The sequence below is a fragment of the Pezoporus occidentalis genome, unplaced genomic scaffold (genome assembly GCF_034315485.1).
Source record: "Pezoporus occidentalis ecotype Australia unplaced genomic scaffold, CSIRO_AGI_Poc_V1 ctg202, whole genome shotgun sequence".
In the NCBI taxonomy this organism is placed as follows: domain Eukaryota; kingdom Metazoa; phylum Chordata; class Aves; order Psittaciformes; family Psittacidae; genus Pezoporus; species Pezoporus occidentalis.
In genome coordinates, this window is record NW_026913879.1 from 231,347 (window position 1) to 247,926 (window position 16,580).

General features: G+C 43.7%; 2 protein-coding genes across 4 annotated transcripts in view; one reads left to right on the forward strand and one right to left on the reverse strand.

Annotated features, from left to right (window-relative positions):
* The window catches only part of LSM7 (LSM7 homolog, U6 small nuclear RNA and mRNA degradation associated), a 154,262-nt gene that overhangs the window by 135,344 nt on the left and 2,338 nt on the right, over nucleotides 1–16,580 (forward strand). Inside the window, exons 2-3 of one of the 2 annotated variants that reach the window (XM_062618682.1) lie at nucleotides 16,014–16,037; nucleotides 16,252–16,342. In XM_062618682.1, coding sequence (XP_062474666.1) covers nucleotides 16,032–16,037; nucleotides 16,252–16,342 — 97 coding nt within the window. In that variant the 5' untranslated portion in view covers nucleotides 16,014–16,031. Of the gene's footprint in view, nucleotides 1–15,907; nucleotides 16,038–16,251; nucleotides 16,343–16,580 lie in introns of those variants that run through there. The other variant, XM_062618681.1, reaches the window with a different exon arrangement.
* On the reverse strand, nucleotides 1,762–15,870 carry SPPL2B (signal peptide peptidase like 2B). Of its 2 annotated transcripts, none has more exons than XM_062618666.1 (15): nucleotides 15,758–15,870; nucleotides 12,487–12,606; nucleotides 11,504–11,686; nucleotides 10,748–10,837; nucleotides 10,259–10,398; nucleotides 9,553–9,695; nucleotides 8,869–8,965; nucleotides 8,588–8,704; nucleotides 8,132–8,213; nucleotides 7,376–7,450; nucleotides 7,203–7,265; nucleotides 6,645–6,744; nucleotides 5,657–5,734; nucleotides 5,342–5,502; nucleotides 1,762–4,475 (listed from the first exon to the last, which is right to left on the reverse strand). In XM_062618666.1, exons 1-15 carry the CDS (start codon nucleotides 15,824–15,826, stop codon nucleotides 4,185–4,187), a joined length of 1,809 nt encoding a protein of 602 aa, XP_062474650.1. In that variant the 5' UTR covers nucleotides 15,827–15,870; the 3' UTR covers nucleotides 1,762–4,184. The 2 variants fall into 2 exon arrangements, with proteins under 2 accessions (XP_062474650.1, XP_062474651.1); XM_062618667.1 differs by having other exon boundaries at nucleotides 4,336–4,475; nucleotides 5,274–5,502.

A 16,580-nucleotide genomic window follows, 5' to 3' on the forward strand; every position in this document is an offset into this window, starting at 1 on the left:
TTCTCCTCCTTGGTAGCTGGTGCAGTGCAGTCTGGATCAGTTCATGGCAAATGGGAGGGCTGTGTTTCCACCCCTGGGGCAGTTGGTTTAGTGTCTCACCCGACCCAGATGATGCCATGCTCCCGTTTGAGCAGTTCAATTCCCCATTGGAGCATTACTCTGTGCCAAACCCAATAATTTAGGCTTTATCTGTGTTTGGTTTTCAAACAACTGCTCTGCCCGTGTCTACACACTGGATACACACAGCTTGTTCATCGGGCTAATTCTGTCCTAGCATACCGGTCTATGTTTAAAGCTGGAATGCTAGCTGCTGTTTCAACCAGGAGAGGATGAGGTTTGGAGTAAGTTAGGATGAGCTTTGTGGCCAGGCTGTATCTTCCCATTTAGTACCCTTTATTTAACACAAAACCAGTTTTTCTGGTTTGGAACCCTCTGTGTGTGAATGGCAGGCGCTGTCTCTTGGTTCCGCAGCCGCAGCCCCCACAGAAAGGCTGTCCTGCTGCGAGTCTTTCTTGGCTTGAAAGCCAGCTCACACAAGCAACTCCTCCATTTCTGTCTTCCCATCTCACTGCTGTACCTCAAAGCGAAAGGCAGGACGCAGCGAAACCCATGGGCACAAAGCCAGGGTGGAAACGTACCTGGGTTCTGGCTGTATTGCTCTCGGATGCTGTGATGCAAAGAGATGTCGGGGTGTGGGTGTCTGTGGGTGGTTAATGTGGCTTTGTTTCTTTGAGGTTTTTGACTCTGCTTCCCCTGAATACATCCAAGTTTTTAGCAATAGAATCCTTATGGAATTAAGGAAGATGGCTGAAGGCTTAGCATGTGAGAGATGTAACCAAGAACTGCACCGACTTTCCTTTGAGCATTAGCATCATTACTGTCAGCCTTTGCACTCAAGTTTGTTGGGGGATGCACACCAGATGCTGTGAGGGCTGGAGCAGCTCTGCTCTGGAGCCAGGCTGAGAGAGCTGGGCTGGGGCAGCCTGGAGAAGAGAAGGCTCCTGAAGGGGAGACCTGAGAGCAGCTCCAGTGCCTGAAGGGGCTGCAGGGAACCTGGAGAGGGGCTTTGGGCAAGGGCCTGTAGGGACAGGCCAAGGGGAATGGCTTTAACCTGCCAGAGGGGAGACTGAGATGAGCTCTGAGGCAGAAGCTCTTCCCTGGGAGGGTGCTGAGGCGCTGGCACAGGGTGCCCAGAGAAGCTGTGGCTGCCCCATCCCTGGCAGTGTTCAAGGCCAGGTTGGACACAGGAGCTTGGAGCAGCCTGCTCTACTGGAAGGTGTTGGGGGTGGAGCTGGAGGAGCTTTAAGGTCCCTTCAACCCAAACCAGGCTGGGATCCTATGGTACAATCATCAAATAAAATCAGTGACACTGAACGTCCCTTCACAGTTTCCCACAGAACATTAAGTTTTACATCAAGTTGATCAGGGAGGCTTTTAAAAGACAAAATGCATGACCTTGTTTTTTGAGGGAAGTGATTGAACTGCCCAGGATCAGGGTCCGAACAGTCACAGCCACACTGGTGCCCAGGGTCATCCAATTTGTGCAGTACTGCAATAGTCACAGCATGTAACTCAATACTAGTTTAGACTTTAACTGGAGATACTGCATTGAGGAGCTCTTGGGGTTTTTCCTCATTCACTAAATAAAATCATACTTAGAAATACATGTGAAACTCCCAGAACCATGAGGCGAAGCACAATGCTCCAAGCACACCTACCTAGAATGCAATGGGAATAAAGCAGCTGTTAAATGCCTACAAGTTAAATGTCATCCATTCTTCTACTTTAATTCAGTTCTAAACACCTGGAAGTGTTTCCTAACCCAACCCACAACATATGAGAACAAATGTTAAAACACACGTTCAAGTCGATGATAAAACTTAATACTTCATCATTAGAAAGCTACTGGCTTTTAGGTATATAAAAAGCTATTCCAAGTTACATTATGACTGAAAGACAACCAAGACAAGAAACCCACATCTTTGAGTCAGTCTCCAAACTTGTTTTCTTGCTGTCAAGTTCATTATTTAAACACAAGATTGGTTTCTTAGTTTAATATACATACTTATACAATGGCTTAAAGTAAGGCATAATCCAGCTGGCTGAAGGTTTCAGGAAAATGTCTCTGTTGCTTTTATTAGTAATAACTGGTTCAGATTACTGCTGGCAAGAGTAACATAGTCCATTAAAGAGGAGATTGAGAAAGAGCTCTCTTTAGTACTACCATCTTCCATTGGGTGAGTCGAAGATCAGATGTAGTGCAGGCCTTTGGACTCAGGAAGCCTTTCAAGAAATTCACCATTGAATGAACTTAGCATCAGGGCTTGAAGGTTTAAGCAGAAGCTGCTCAAACTCTGAAGCCTTAAATGTGGTTTATACAGAAAGCATTTTGCATTCCAGAGAAAGGACAGTACCGACCCAACGTGAAGCAGAAACAGAAGGTGCCATCCAAAAAGCCCAGGGTAAAGTTTTGGAAGACCTAGCCAAAAAGACAACGGCAGAAACTTAACAGCCAGACATCACAAGAGAATCCAACTCAACATGCCAAGGGAGACTTCCAATTTAAAAGCATCACCTCCGATCATGTCACTATCATAATACTTTTGTAAATGACATAGACTGAAGAGTCTATCTTCCATGCCATTCTAGGATCCTACAATACTTCAGATTTCTCTGTCAGTTTTAATAGGAAGTGTTTGAGGCTCTCTGGGATTGTAACTTGAGTGCAGAACAGATCAGGCACCTTTGATAAAACCAGATGGTCTTGGATGGAACAAATAACCTGCAAATCCCATCATCCCTCTGTATGTACTAAGACTCAATCATGTTCTACAGGAAAATGCCCAATTTCAGATATATAAAATAAGACCAGATGCATCCCAAAAAGGTTTAAATTCACCAATTTAGTCCTTCCCAATGTCATGTAGCAAGAGGTGCAAAAGAACAGGTTAGCTCACAGCCTCATTCCAGAGCCTGACAGCTCATGCTTTGGCTGCTCCTGGGACAAAGCATGACTGAGGCAGCTACTGAGGAGCAAGCAAGCTTTAAAATCACAGCTGACTGTAGCACTGTATGTGCTCCCTTGGGAATAAAATCACCAGCTGATTTTCTTCAGAACCAGAAATCACAATTCCATCCCTCAAATGAGTAACAAGCAGCAGCTCCAACCCTCAAACACTGGAACTTCTACTGCTTTAACATTTTCCCAACAAAAATGCTGCCTGTTAAGCTTAGTATAGCACTGCTACCTATTTTCTTACCTATTTGGCTTGGGTTTTACTCCTCTAACATTAAACATTCCTAATACGCTTTTGCTTCCAGTGTCCCTGGAAGTGTTCACAAACCACACAGACAAGGCCCTTAGTGACATGGTTTAGTGGTGGCCTTGGCAGTCCTGGGGTAAAGGCTGGACCTGATGATCTTACAGGTCTTTTCCAACATGGTTTATTCTACGATTCTGTGATTCTATTTTCAGAACAGCCCCTAGAGTTCACACAAGTGCTTTGAAAGCTTCCTGTAGCTCCATTCATCCTGCCTTTTAAACTAAACTAGTAACCAACCCAGGTACCTGGAGTAAAAGACAGACGAAAACATTAAGAGATGCATTTAATGCACCATGGTAGTATAAATCCTTTCAGAGGCTGGTAATTACACCATTCTCTGCATTTCCTGAATGAGTTTGTACTAAAGCATTCCCTTATATCAATGGTTGTGACAAGTAGGGAAAAAGCAAAGGTGACAATAGGGAAAGTGCTAAAAAACCCCCCAAACCCTATCACGTTTCTCTCAATTAAGCATTGTAGCAGACTCGTTCAATGCTTTTCCTCCGTCTGAATCTACACTATGCTAAAGCAGCAAAATAGCCACACAAGCACAGAGTACTGTGTAAATAAACTTGTAAATACTACCTTGCTATAGAGAAAATGGAACGGTCAAAGGCATTCCCTAATAAAATGAGCATTGAAATCCATACATCAGAACCCTTGTAGAGCACCATATTTCAGAAAGATGTTTGAATTGTCTAGCTGTACCGAAGCTGGAGGCAGAACATTCCTTGTTGGATTTGATGATCAGACTCCCAGTGAGGTTCCTCAATGAACGCAAACACTACTAAACCAGTCCTAAATACATACTGGTTTTACATGGATATGCTTGAGAGGGAAAAGGAGTTCTTATCCCACTGTTTATTCCAGCTGCTTCTGCTCTGTATTTACGCCTTTGCTTTCACCGTTGTCCTTATCCTGACCAGCTGGTTCCTCCTCACTCTGTGCAATAGGGATTTCTGACTGGTCCCTCTTTGTGGTGGTATCAGCCAGCTCCTCTGCAGCTGAGGTGGGGCCTTGCAGCTCCTTCACATGGAGGGTAGGATTGATCATCTGCTCTGTGTCTTGTTGAGAGGCTGGTACATTGCTGTCTTTGGGTAGCTCAGGGCAGTTGACAGGAGCTATCACCAAGGGAGGCTGAGGTAGGTCTTTCTGTAAATGGAAGATCACAGTCAGAAGGATGGAAAACAAGAATTACCGTGCCCAGGCAGCAGGAGTGATGGCTGTACAAGATGAAGATTAAAGGTCCATCACCTCCGTTATCACTGTGGACACATGCATAGTTATCCCATCTTTGTGTTTCATAGCACACAAGGGGATTTTTCTTCCAGAAATGTGTTTAATTGCTTTTTGCTTGATTATTCCCTGCTGATTACACAGGAAGAGGCAAAGAGCACTTTGGCACTTGGTCACACTCTGGTTTTCCCCACACCTATACTCTCAATGCACAACCATAGAGGAAAGTTGTGAAGTTTATCATAAATAGTTGAATAACAAAATAAATATGACTGTGGGGGGAACCTCTACCTTGATAGATTTGCCCTTCAAGTAATTATTCAGAACCTAGAATTATGCATCCCAATGGAAATGACTCTTTTTGGAATCAAATTAATTTCACTTCTGCCCCCAGCGAAACAAGGGGATAATTTACTATATTGAACCAGATTTCTACCTTCATAAGCAGAAGACAAATATTTTAAGGATGTATTTAATAACAGAAATCATTATTTTTACATTTAGTAATTTCAATGTAGATTAAACGAGTAAAACTCTGTCCCAATCCAGAAGGAGAGACGAGATCTACTTTACCTCTCACTAACTGGTTTAAGTGGCCATAAACATTAAATAAAACCTTCCTGAGGCAAATAAAAAGTAAGTAAAAAAAGCCAAGAATCAAGCACAACAATAATCTTTGGGTTGGTTTGATAATACTGCAATATTTTACTCAACTTTAATTCTAGTTAGGTTTTTATAACATTAGTATTTCTTGGAGACACTCATATCAAACTGGTATTCACCGCAAAGCCGCTGCCCGTCCAGAACATGGCAAGCTCCTTTCTCCAAAAAGCCACAGCAAAGCTTGTGAAGAGGGTACAGGGCACCAAGTAGAGGAGAGCAGGTTGGCCCATCTGCATCATTGCCAAGGCAACAAAGGTCATGAGGAGGCCTATGCCATATGCTGAAGGGAAATAAAACCAGCAAAACCCCGTTACTCAGATACAGCTTCGCTCAAGAACTAAATAATGAGCTAGAGGAGCATCCAAACAGGAACTTTGGTCAAGTAATATGCAAAGCAGTATCTCCAGTATTTTTTCAGTCACTTTTATACGTACCTATGGTGCAGGCTACAAAATACACTCTGGATGACTGGACCTGAATATCAAATCTATGGCAATAGGCTACCAGTAAGCCTGGGAAAGGAAAGAACAATTACAACATGCTTTCAACCCATTCATGGCTTTAAGATACACAAACCCATCAAATTATCTAGGAACTTCTAAGACTTTTTCCCCCCTTCCAAGCCTTACTTGGGCACCCCAGTGTTTAAGTGTTATGAGAGCATCATGCAGGAGGCTGCACAGCCTCCAGAACAGGTCTCCCACAAGCCCTGTGTAACAGCAGCACTCTAATAATCAAATTAAGAGCTACAGATACACAGATACTAAATACAAAACATCAGCCCATTCCTAATAAACAGTGGTAAAATAGTGTTAACAAGAATAAGTTCATCCCTTCCAGCTCCTACTAAAGACAGAGGAATTTATGGTTGATGTCTATGCCTATTGTAGGTCAGAGGGGACACAACCAGGGATGACACAGTTCATATTTCCCCAAAACACTCACAAAATAATAAATAATTTCACAGAAAAAAAAGTGAAAGCCAGAAGGTGCAACTCATTCTCACCTGCAGTGATGCCAGGCATGCCTCTACATACTAGCTAAAGCCAAAGTTGAGAGGACATGTGGTAGAAACTCTGGATGTTGTGTGACTAACAAAACAATGACACTTTGGGTGGTCAGGTACATATGTACCCAAATCATGGCCAAACAGACAAATCATTTCCTCTATCACCATACTACTAAATATGTTTTATACTATAAAATTAATTGCTAAACCAACTCTGGAGATTTCTCTACATTTCTTGGCATCACTGCATGTGGAATTGAACCGTAAGATTGATGTGCATTGAATTTGTTACGAGAAAAGGTGACTAGTGCAGTAGTCAAATCAAACTGCCCGTCTGAAGTAGAAATACAAGAGGTATAAACTAGTATTACAGTGCAACAAGTAAAATTGTTCACATGCTCAGCGAGAAATACCTGGAACTAAAATGTCTCCAAATCCTAGAAGAGAAAAAGGCCTGTCACACAGAGCCAAGGGTGAGAAGTTCAGGCGTGGAACCTTCAGGACCATGGGGAGCTTGGAAGGAGAGACAGATGCCTTATGAAAAGCTGTTTCCTCTACATACTGACACCACCTACCAGCATTTGCTCCTGTTGTAGTGAAACTGCAGACTTCAAAACAGAGCAAATGTCTCTTGTTTTTACACTATAGATTCTTGGGATTTTATTTTCCCGTTTAAAATAGTTTCTTAATGCTACTGCCAACAACTAACAAAACTGATTTAAGGTACAAATAACAAAATACTTTCTAAAAAAGAACCCAAGGAGACCAAAGCTGCTGTGATGAACCACTAAAAGCCCGATTTGCCCCCTGTGTTTGTTACAGATTTCCAGGGAGCTCAGGAGTGCTTATTTCCACATTAAATCCTTTTCAGATTGGCATCTCCCTTTCAGCTTTGTGGCCTTTGAATTCTGGAGAAGTTGCAAGTGTAATAGCTGGAAATTAGTGCCATGCTTTCAGTCTACATGTAGTACCTTTTCATGAGTGGAAGAATCAGTCGGACCTGCAGCCACCTCCACCATTATACTCTCCCCAGACTAAAGGGAAAAAAAAAAGGGAAATTGGAAATCAGCACTTCACTCAGCAGGTCTGGGATCATTTAGGAACACTCTGCGAGCAGCAGGCATTAGAGAAATACTTTACTTACCTTTGTTAGAAAAGGTGTGATAAATACAAAGAATACATCATACACAAAAAGAACCAGGAGGAGCAAGGTACAAGCCTGAAGGAGGAGACAAGATACGTGGTATTGACATCAGATGCAATAGTAAACAGCAAAGAAATAATCAGCAACTTCAGACTATTCAAGGCAAAAAGCTAACAAAACCAAGTGAGCAAGTTATTTCTCTTCAGTCCTAAATGTTTCAGATGGAAGAATTGGGTCTTGCATGCACCAAAGAAAAGAAGGTCATAGCTTGGAACAGTATCCACATTCCTTTAGCCCACTTGTACACGGAAACAAACCTATAGCTGAAGATGACTTGAAACAGAGTTTGAAGAGCTGCCTAAGGGGCAACTAAATGACTAATTCTGATTTTTGTCTTAGGATACTGAATAAGTTCTGGAAGATCTGAAAAAAGCACCAGAATGATGCTTTTTGGGTGTCAAGTGTGAGAACAAAAAACCCCCAACACCCAACAAAAACCAACCCCAAACAACAAGCCTCCCCCCAAACCCCACAAATGAGTGTGTGGTGTGTGATTTACTGGTGCTCAACACTACAGGACTCCATGCATAACAATCACATAGCACTTACTGGTCTACATTTTAGTCATTACTTTACTCTTTTCCAAACCACATGTGAATGGAAGTGCATTTCCAAGCCAATGTACTCCATTATAAGCAACTCCTCTGTTGAATTATATACAGGCAAACAACATCTTTCTACATTTAACTTTTATACCTTAAATGTAGGCAGGCGAATTGTTTTCAACATATAAAGACAGAAAGCAATTCCTAAAGCATCTTGCAGAACCCAGGCCCACCTAAAGAGAGAGAAGAGTAACATTTTTGCAGGAAGCAGCAGGAAAACCAGACCAAACCTTGTCCTCACTAGGGACCCACTTGGACAAAAGACTATTAACATCCTTGCTGTCAGCATGGATTCACAAACAGGAAGTTATGCCTCATCAACCTGAATACCTCCTACAATTAAATGAATGGTAGGTGAGGGGAGAGCAGTGAGGATATTGCCTATCTAGACTTTAGTAAGGCTTTCCAATGAGAATTTCTGCCCAGGTCTCCAGTTTCTTTCTTATCACTCTACAGCCTGGCCATGTCTAGGCTTATGTGGATGTCAGTTACTTATACTATAAAGCATATTATGATTTCTAGCCCAGATACTAAAGCATACACTTACTGATCTTCGTTTCTGAAGACTCCCCAGACCACACTGACAGAGATACAGAACACTGCCAGCAGCAACATCCGGACCTGTGGCCGCTTGTGGAAATAAGGCAAGTTGTTGTTTGGGATTCTGAAAATGAAACACATACCAAAGCTGCAGTTGTCTGTGCAGTTCCCCTCCTCCTTTAGAAACATTGTGAAGCCTGAAACCACCCTGTAAATTCCACAGCTCCCCAACATTTATATTATATAAAATTAACTCTGCCCATTAAAAATGCAGAAGTTGCCACATACCTACACTTTCCCAAGGGGAATCTTCTTACAAAGGGTGACAAACAACTGTAAAGACCAATTGATGCAGCCAGGCAGAATATCCCTATGATAACGTAGACTGGGAAAGAAAGAGTAGTAAGGTCAAGTAGGATAAGGTAAGAGATGCTTTTTTGCCATACATTGACTGAATAAAGAACAGACAAATCAAAGAGCCTGAATGAGAAACAGGGCTTACAGCTCACTAGGAAAAGTTAAATTCAGAGCCTTGAAACAATTGTTAATTAATCTATGCTTTTTAAGGATTTAATTCTAGCTCATTTTACTCAGGTGTACTTTATGCAACAGCCCAACAAATCAAGTGTTTCTCTTCTCATTATGAGTATACATGAGCATCACATGGCAACTCTCAAAATCACTCAGTAGCAAAATGAATTAATACAGATGAGATGCATCTTTTACAACTTCCTTAGCAATATGATGGAAGTTCCAGTGCATTAAGCTCTCAAGTGCTTTTGTCAATCAATTTAATAAGTGATCAGTAGAAACTTATCTTTATAACAATAAAAAAATTGATCCTGGATCTCATTACTTAACCTCAAATTGAAGAATAACATGAAGACCAGTATAGGTTTGAGAATACCTGTGATAAAATATCAAAGAAGTGATATTGAAGATGTATCAGTACAAATACAACTTTAAAAGTACCTAAGTGGTCATAGAAGAAATAAAGGAGGATCAGCATTGAGCAGCACATCACTACAAACACACAGATCATTATGGGAGTCACATCAACTGTTTCATCATCGTGTTTCTCTGTGCCGTCATCACGTTTGTGCTTCATGTACCGCCTGAAAGAGTAACACAACTATAATCAGTCCATTCCTTCAGCAACAAAATGGGAAAGGGCACTGAACCTTCAGAGAGAACAACATGGGGTCGGAAAACACACCACAAAACCAATGCCTGTGCACTGATTTCCACTCAAGTCAGTGAAACTCCACGTTTCACATGGACGTACGAACATCAGCTATAATGTGATGCACAAGCCAGTAAGCACTGCATTCGTTTACCAACAGCACTATTTTTCATTCTCTAAGAACTCAACAGAAACCTGAAATACTGCAGAATAATTTGGTGACTTCAGAAGAAATCCTCCAGTCAGGTTGTGTATATAAAGCAAATGTTAGAAAGCAGGGTGGCACAGCTGACCTCCTCCCCTCACTGGCAAACAATAACCATGAGCTTTCAACCCAAGACTCATAACAAGCATAGCATGCATTACCCATCGCTGTTATCCTTTGGTCTCCAAACCTCATTGCAGAGCTACCAAGTGATCTTACATAAATACCACATGTTCTTTTTTTCTGGGAAAGACACAGGAAAACTGACTTACTCCAATCCAGGGACTCACTTTTTAACGTCTCTGCTTCCTGCCCAGTAGCCTCCAATTGCAACAGTCCCCACAGCCATGACAAATATTATCACCATGTTATAGTCCAGCACAGGCTCATTTGGTGCATACAATGCCCCTCTCACATGGGTGCCAAAATTCTGCAGAGGTAAGTGCAAGATATGAATCACTTCCAGAAAGTTACCTCAGCAAAGGTTCAGTTAGTTAGTTTTCACTAAGCAACCTCAGAATCAGGTTTTATTAGAACTACTTAAGAGTAATCTATTTGCTCTGCTATTAGTGATGTTCATTTCTAGCACCAGGCTCCAAGGTGAGAAACAGCCTCCCAAGAGATGTGGGTTTTTTCAATACATATTTTCAACATAATAATACCATCTTCATTATTACAGCGCTCTACAGATTCAAAGCTCTTCAGATGGACCTCAAAAACTGTTGAGTGACTCATTTAAATGAGATAATACAAACCAGAGAATGTAGTATCAAGTTTACCTTGCGAATATCTAACATATCATCATAGCTGAGCAGAGCCACAGGAATATCAATCTCTTCATATTGACTCCTGTTGCCCCCAGGAGGAACCTGAAAGACAGTTCAGTCCAGGTAAGAATATATTCACTTCTTCTACTGCTTCCAGAAGGTTAAAGTTGCAAATTCTATTTCTACTAATTTGGGAAATATTCCCGAAAGGAACACCATGACAGCAAAAACTCAAAGTAAAAATGTATGCCTGCTTCCACTAAAACATAACTTGAGAAAGACTGTAACAGCAGCGAATAAACTTCAAGCAATATCATTTGCAGATCAGACTTTATGACTGATGTGTGCACCTAGTATTGACTGGAACATTCAAACCCACTGATTTTACAAAACATGCAGTGGTGATGCTCCAGCTGAATTTAAAACACTGGATTCTCTGTGACCTAGATCTCATTCAAGGTAGTAGTACGAGTCAATAAACCAAACTCCTTCTTGGATTCCAGTATTTCACATGACAAGGATAATTCTGAGCCCTTGGCTTGACACAGGCTCTATGCAGCATTTCCTACTTGAATGAGTACCCTCCTCCTCATTCTCCCAGATGGATTATTTCCATGCATAGCTGTGCAATGTATGTACACGCACAAACACACACATACTATTTATTTTAAAGAGGAGCATCAAATACCAGCAGTGAGCACTGAAGACAAGACAATATCTAACATCAGAGGAGGATCAGCAATGTGGGAAAGACAGAAGGAAGCTTACCAGTCTCTCCTTACTAACAATCAGCAGCCCACGAGCTCCATTTATCTGAGCAAGCCTCACTTTCTCATAGAAGGTGCAATTCCCTCGCATCACCATGGGGATTTGATTATTAAATCCCCCGTGAGGTACATCAGAAGAAGAACACAAAACAGATGCTGTCTGATTCTGCAGTTCCAAGAGTGACTGAAAAGAAAGAAATTAATTAAATGCATATATATATATAAAAAACATTATAAAAGAAGTCAATAGCAGAAATCACAGAGTTTCTAAGGGACAATTTCGAACTCTCAAGTAATGGAGTAATAGAGCACTCTGAGAAACCTGAAAGCTAAAACCAGTGCTGGCCTCTCTATTACTTAGGGTCCTGCCTTGCTTCAACTTATTGTACAGAATTCTGCTGGTAATAAATTTTGGGTTCATGCACTTGCATTCGTTTTCTTCAGCACTGCTGTTGTTCTGATGCATGCATCCAGGATGTAGGAGGACTACAGCAAAGTGCTGTAATTGCTAGGGTGGCACAGAGTTGCAGGCTGAGAGGATGTAAAGGTATGGAACAGCTGGAAACACAAACACAGGCTGGGGTAAAGCACAAAAGCATGTCCAGGTTGGCGACAGCAGTTTCTGAATCAACTTGGAGCTACTGACAGCTTGACTCTTACATCAGCAGTCAGCTATACAGGCATCTCTTCATACAAAACCTCCTTTCCAACCACAGGTAAGTGCCATTCGCATTTAATTGGTCACATTGTACAAAAGGAAGATTTTTGTTTTGAACCAGGAATAGCTATTACCTTGGCATGCTGTATAGAAAAGAATATTGCCATCACAGCACCGCCTAGGGTGATCTTAACAGAGAGAAATATCTTCTAAGCAGAGCAAACAAAGAAGTTATTTCAAATCCTAAGAATTCAAGTTAGAAATTAGAAATTTCCCTGTACCAAAGGCATTTCTGACCCAGTTCTTCTGCTTGGCCACGTACTTACAGCTTTACCCAGATCCTGTGGCAAATGCGCCCACTGAGAGTTGAAGAGGATACAGTAGTCCTTTCCTTTGCTGCCGGGCATCTCTGAAAGGACATGTACCATCCCATACTCACAGTACACCTGAAAACACAGCAAAAGATTCCCAACAAGATCACATGAAGTAGAAGTGATGGGTGCAACTTGCTGCTGACTGCCCTGCTTTGTATCTGAAAGAAAAGAAAACCATTCTACAAAGTTTCAGTATATGTGCAGGGAGTACAGTGGAATTTGTTCTTATTTCTATCATACTTCAAACAAGTACAGATATATTATGCAGATTCCCTGTACCCACTGACTTTGTTTAAGAATCAAATGAAACCTCACCGGATGGCTGTAAGACAACAAAACACAAAAACCCCCAAACAATCCCAAACAACACAGCTACAATGGAGCATGTAAGTATATAACCAGAGCAATAGTAAGAAACTGGATTACTGCAGAACAGATAAGAGACCTGCAGTCCTGCCCCTGTGCTTATCAGAACTGATGAAATCTTGCTCTGGAGAGAAACACAATGTAATATCCTTAACCGCTGCTGCTTTCAAATGAGACAAAGTTGTGACAGACTGATCTGACAACATCTAGTTTAACATTCATAAGCTAAACAGGCTAATGAGTTGATAATTATACAGTTACACTCTTACAGCTACGTCTTACACATTTGTTTCTCCAGGCAGCAGGTGAGAAACAAGATGCTGAAGATGACTGGAGGCAGCACCAAAGTTGTCTTGTTCAAAACCTCATTCAAAGAACCAGTCGTTCGCATTTCTCCCTCTTTATTTCAAACCCCACTACACAGAAGTTATGCTGCACCCTGAGGAGACACTTTTTGGACACTAGTGTTCATTAAACACTCTAAAACATATTCCATTGGTCCTGAAGTGTGCTCGGCATAGCAGGTGACAGAGTTTACTTCAGTGCAGATTAAAGCCACTCAATCAAAGTGCAAGTTCCCAAGATACGAGATCCTATTGTGCGTATGTGATAAGGAGAAAACGTATTTAGCAAAACCCAACTACTCGCCAAGGCGGACTTTTTAACCCCTATCTCAGCTATTTATCCAGAGCACCTAAACCCCTCCCACCAAAAGGAACGCACAGCAAAAAAGAAGCCATTATTAGCAACATCTTGAATTTTCCAAGAGCAACAACTTACAGAGATCAAAATACAGAGCCAGGCAAAAGACCCCAAGAAAACCATTTCCTGCTTCTCGTTACAGGATCTGACTGGGCTTAAACAAACAAACTCCGAGTAGCTCGGGTTTGAATATCACCTGTATCCAAAGTGCATCCAAACTCTTCCGGCAGCTCCGCAGGAGCAGCTCCCTGTGATCCAACACTTTTATGTATTTGAGAAACAATCAATCTACACAGCTAAAAGTGTTACATTTCTAAGGTACAAACTACAGGCCTTTAAACCAAGGGAATAAGTACAGGGTGTGTTGCTACATTTCCATTTCAATAACCATCACTGGGACTCAGTAATAATCCCAAATGGAACACTGGGGACAGTAATACCCAATTACGCTTTCTGAGCAACTTAATGGATGCTCTTTAAAGAAGTATTAAGGGAGTAAAAGGTTCTTAATGTGAAATGTTCAAACCATTTCAGAAGCTCTGTGTTTTTGTGTGCCAAAAGCCAAGCGAAGAACTCAAGGATGAGAGGAATTAAAGGGGATATGAGCAGGGCTAAAGCTGAAGAGGGTGAACAGAGCTTTGGGAAGCCCATGGAGAACGGCGTCCATGGAGAACGTGGATTAACAGACACTGTTACAATGCGATTCTCACTTAGCATCTAAGCCTACTTCTGAAGTCTGTCAACAGCAGAGGCTCTTGTATCAGTCCCACAGAGCTTTGATGCTTCCTGTTTCATTTTTCTGTACGGCATCAGGTAGCAGAGAACAAAAGTAAGTTCAAAACAACACAGCTGATGCACCGGGACGTTGGCAACGCTTCTGATGGTTCTCAGCTCCTCGAGTTCATTCCATACGCTACATTAACCCATAAGGAAGTGTAATCTGTGCAGACCCTGTACCACGTTCCTACAACCCCAAAGGGCATTCAGAAAACAGCAGCTCTTGTGACAACACGGTGGTTTAGGATACTGGCTTCTTACAATACATAATAATGTAGGAAGCACTGCAACAAGCTTCAATGGGAATGGGCTTCCAAGCCTCAAATAACAGAATTAGCATCTCTCAGTTAATTAGGGAATTACCCACTTTTCCTGCATGAATAACGGCAGAGTGTTTGCAATTAAACATCTCACCAACCAGGCATCCACACAAACAACAGTGCCCTGGCACCAGCGAGACCTCTGCAAAGCTGGAGCTCCATAAGAATCCCAGCTTTATGGAGACTGCTCTACAACTAACACATAGCAAAGTGCTTTATATAAAGCTGCAGAAGGCTTTCACACAACACAAGTGCAAAGCACAACTCACCAGGGAGCCGAACCAAACTAATGGTGGCATTAAGAGCACACTTGTTTGCTCTGAACCTCATCAGATCCTTCCATGGCTCATTTAATACATTAAAACCGGAGAACGCTCCCGAGTTTTATTGCTGAGTGAAGTTTTGGGTGATATTGGTGAATTAACACGGCTCAGAGACAAGTTCTGGGGTTCGCAAGGTAAAAACATAGAAGGAGATGGAGGAGGAATCCAGCTCACCCGCAGTTCAAGAAGCTGCAGTGTGAGGGACTGAGCCAACCTAGCGCCTCAGTCTTGTCCCTTCCTCCCTGCCTCTGTCCCGAACTCACCCGCATGCCCCATACGGTTTTCCTGCTTCCACTGGCTTTATCAACCGATTGAGGCACCGGAACCTCAGAGAGGTTTAACGGACACAAGGAGCTGCGTGCTTTGGAGAAGAGACGATCGGACTGGTGCTGCTCATGGAACCGGCAGGGGACTGGAACTGGTCTCTTCCCACCCCAACCCCTCCGTGCCCCTGCGTTACATAAACCCGCTGCTAAACAGCGGAGCGCGCACGAACGCAGCCTGCGGCCTCACGTACAAGAGACGCCGTTTTCTCCCCACCAGCACAAGCGGCCGCCGCTCGGCCATTCCCCCCCCTCCTGCCGCCGGGCAGCCCCGGCCCCGCGCTCTCACTGCCCGCCCCAGACCGGCGCACACCGCCCGGCCTCCGGCACCACAGAGCCCGCCGGGGCCGCAGCACCAGAGCCGGGCCCACACCCGGCTTTGTCCGCCGCGGTTCCCCCCCTCGGCGCTCACCTGCGGCAGGAGCTGCAGGAGCAGCCAGACCCGCAGCCGGAGCCGGGGCCGGGGCCGCCGCGCCGCCATGCCAGGCCCGAGGCGCCGCCGCCGCCGCCCGCTTTGTTTCCGAGCGGGCCGGGCCGGGCCGGGCCCTCTTCCGCACCGCGTATCCCAGCAACCCGTCCCGGAAGTCCCGCCCTGCGTTGCGTCATTGGCCAATGGGGTTCGCCGAGGGACGACGTAACTTCTGGCAGCGGCGAATGAAATGGCGAGTGGCGGCGGCGGGAGCAAGATGGCGGTGAGGAGGCGCGGGGCCCGGCCCGGGTTTACCTCAGCGCGGCTGGGCCCGGGGCTGCCGGGCTGCTGGGCCCGTTCCCGTTCCCCCCTCCGTCCCTTCGCGTTTCCGTACCCGCGTTAACGCCAGCATGATGAAAAGGGGTGTGCTGGGGTTTCTGTGTGGGAGCGGGCGGGGAGGGTTCTTCATTCCGGTTGCTTTTGGTCCTCTCTTTTAGGACAAAGAGAAGAAGAAGAAGGAGAGTATTTTGGATCTCTCCAAGTACATCGATAAAACGATCCGGGTGAAGTTCCAAGGTGGGAGGGAAGGTGAGGCGGGGTGCAGCATGGAGTTTACGGGGCTTTTCCTCGTCTTCCGGGTGGTCCCGTTCCGGTCTTGTAAGGAACGACCATCAGGGGTTTTTATTTGTCGTTATTTGCTGTTACCGGGGTAAAAGCTTCTCTGCTTTACCTTTGCCATTGACCCCAGGCTGCGGTTTTATCGCAGTGTTTCTTTCCTGTACCGTTCTTTCATTGTCTTCAACTGTCATGTTGCTTTTAGCTGTTC

Coding starts and splice junctions, on each gene's coding strand:
- SPPL2B (XM_062618666.1), bottom strand. CDS start 15,826: ATGGCGGCGCGGCGGCCCCGGCCCCGGCTCCGGCTGCGGGTCTGGCTG. Junction 8,214..8,587: donor GTCTTCAGAAACGAAGATCA/GTAAGTGTATGC, acceptor CTCTCTCTTTAG/GTGGGCCTGGGTTCTGCAAG. Junction 7,451..8,131: donor TTCGCCTGCCTACATTTAAG/GTATAAAAGTTA, acceptor CTCCTCCTTCAG/GCTTGTACCTTGCTCCTCCT.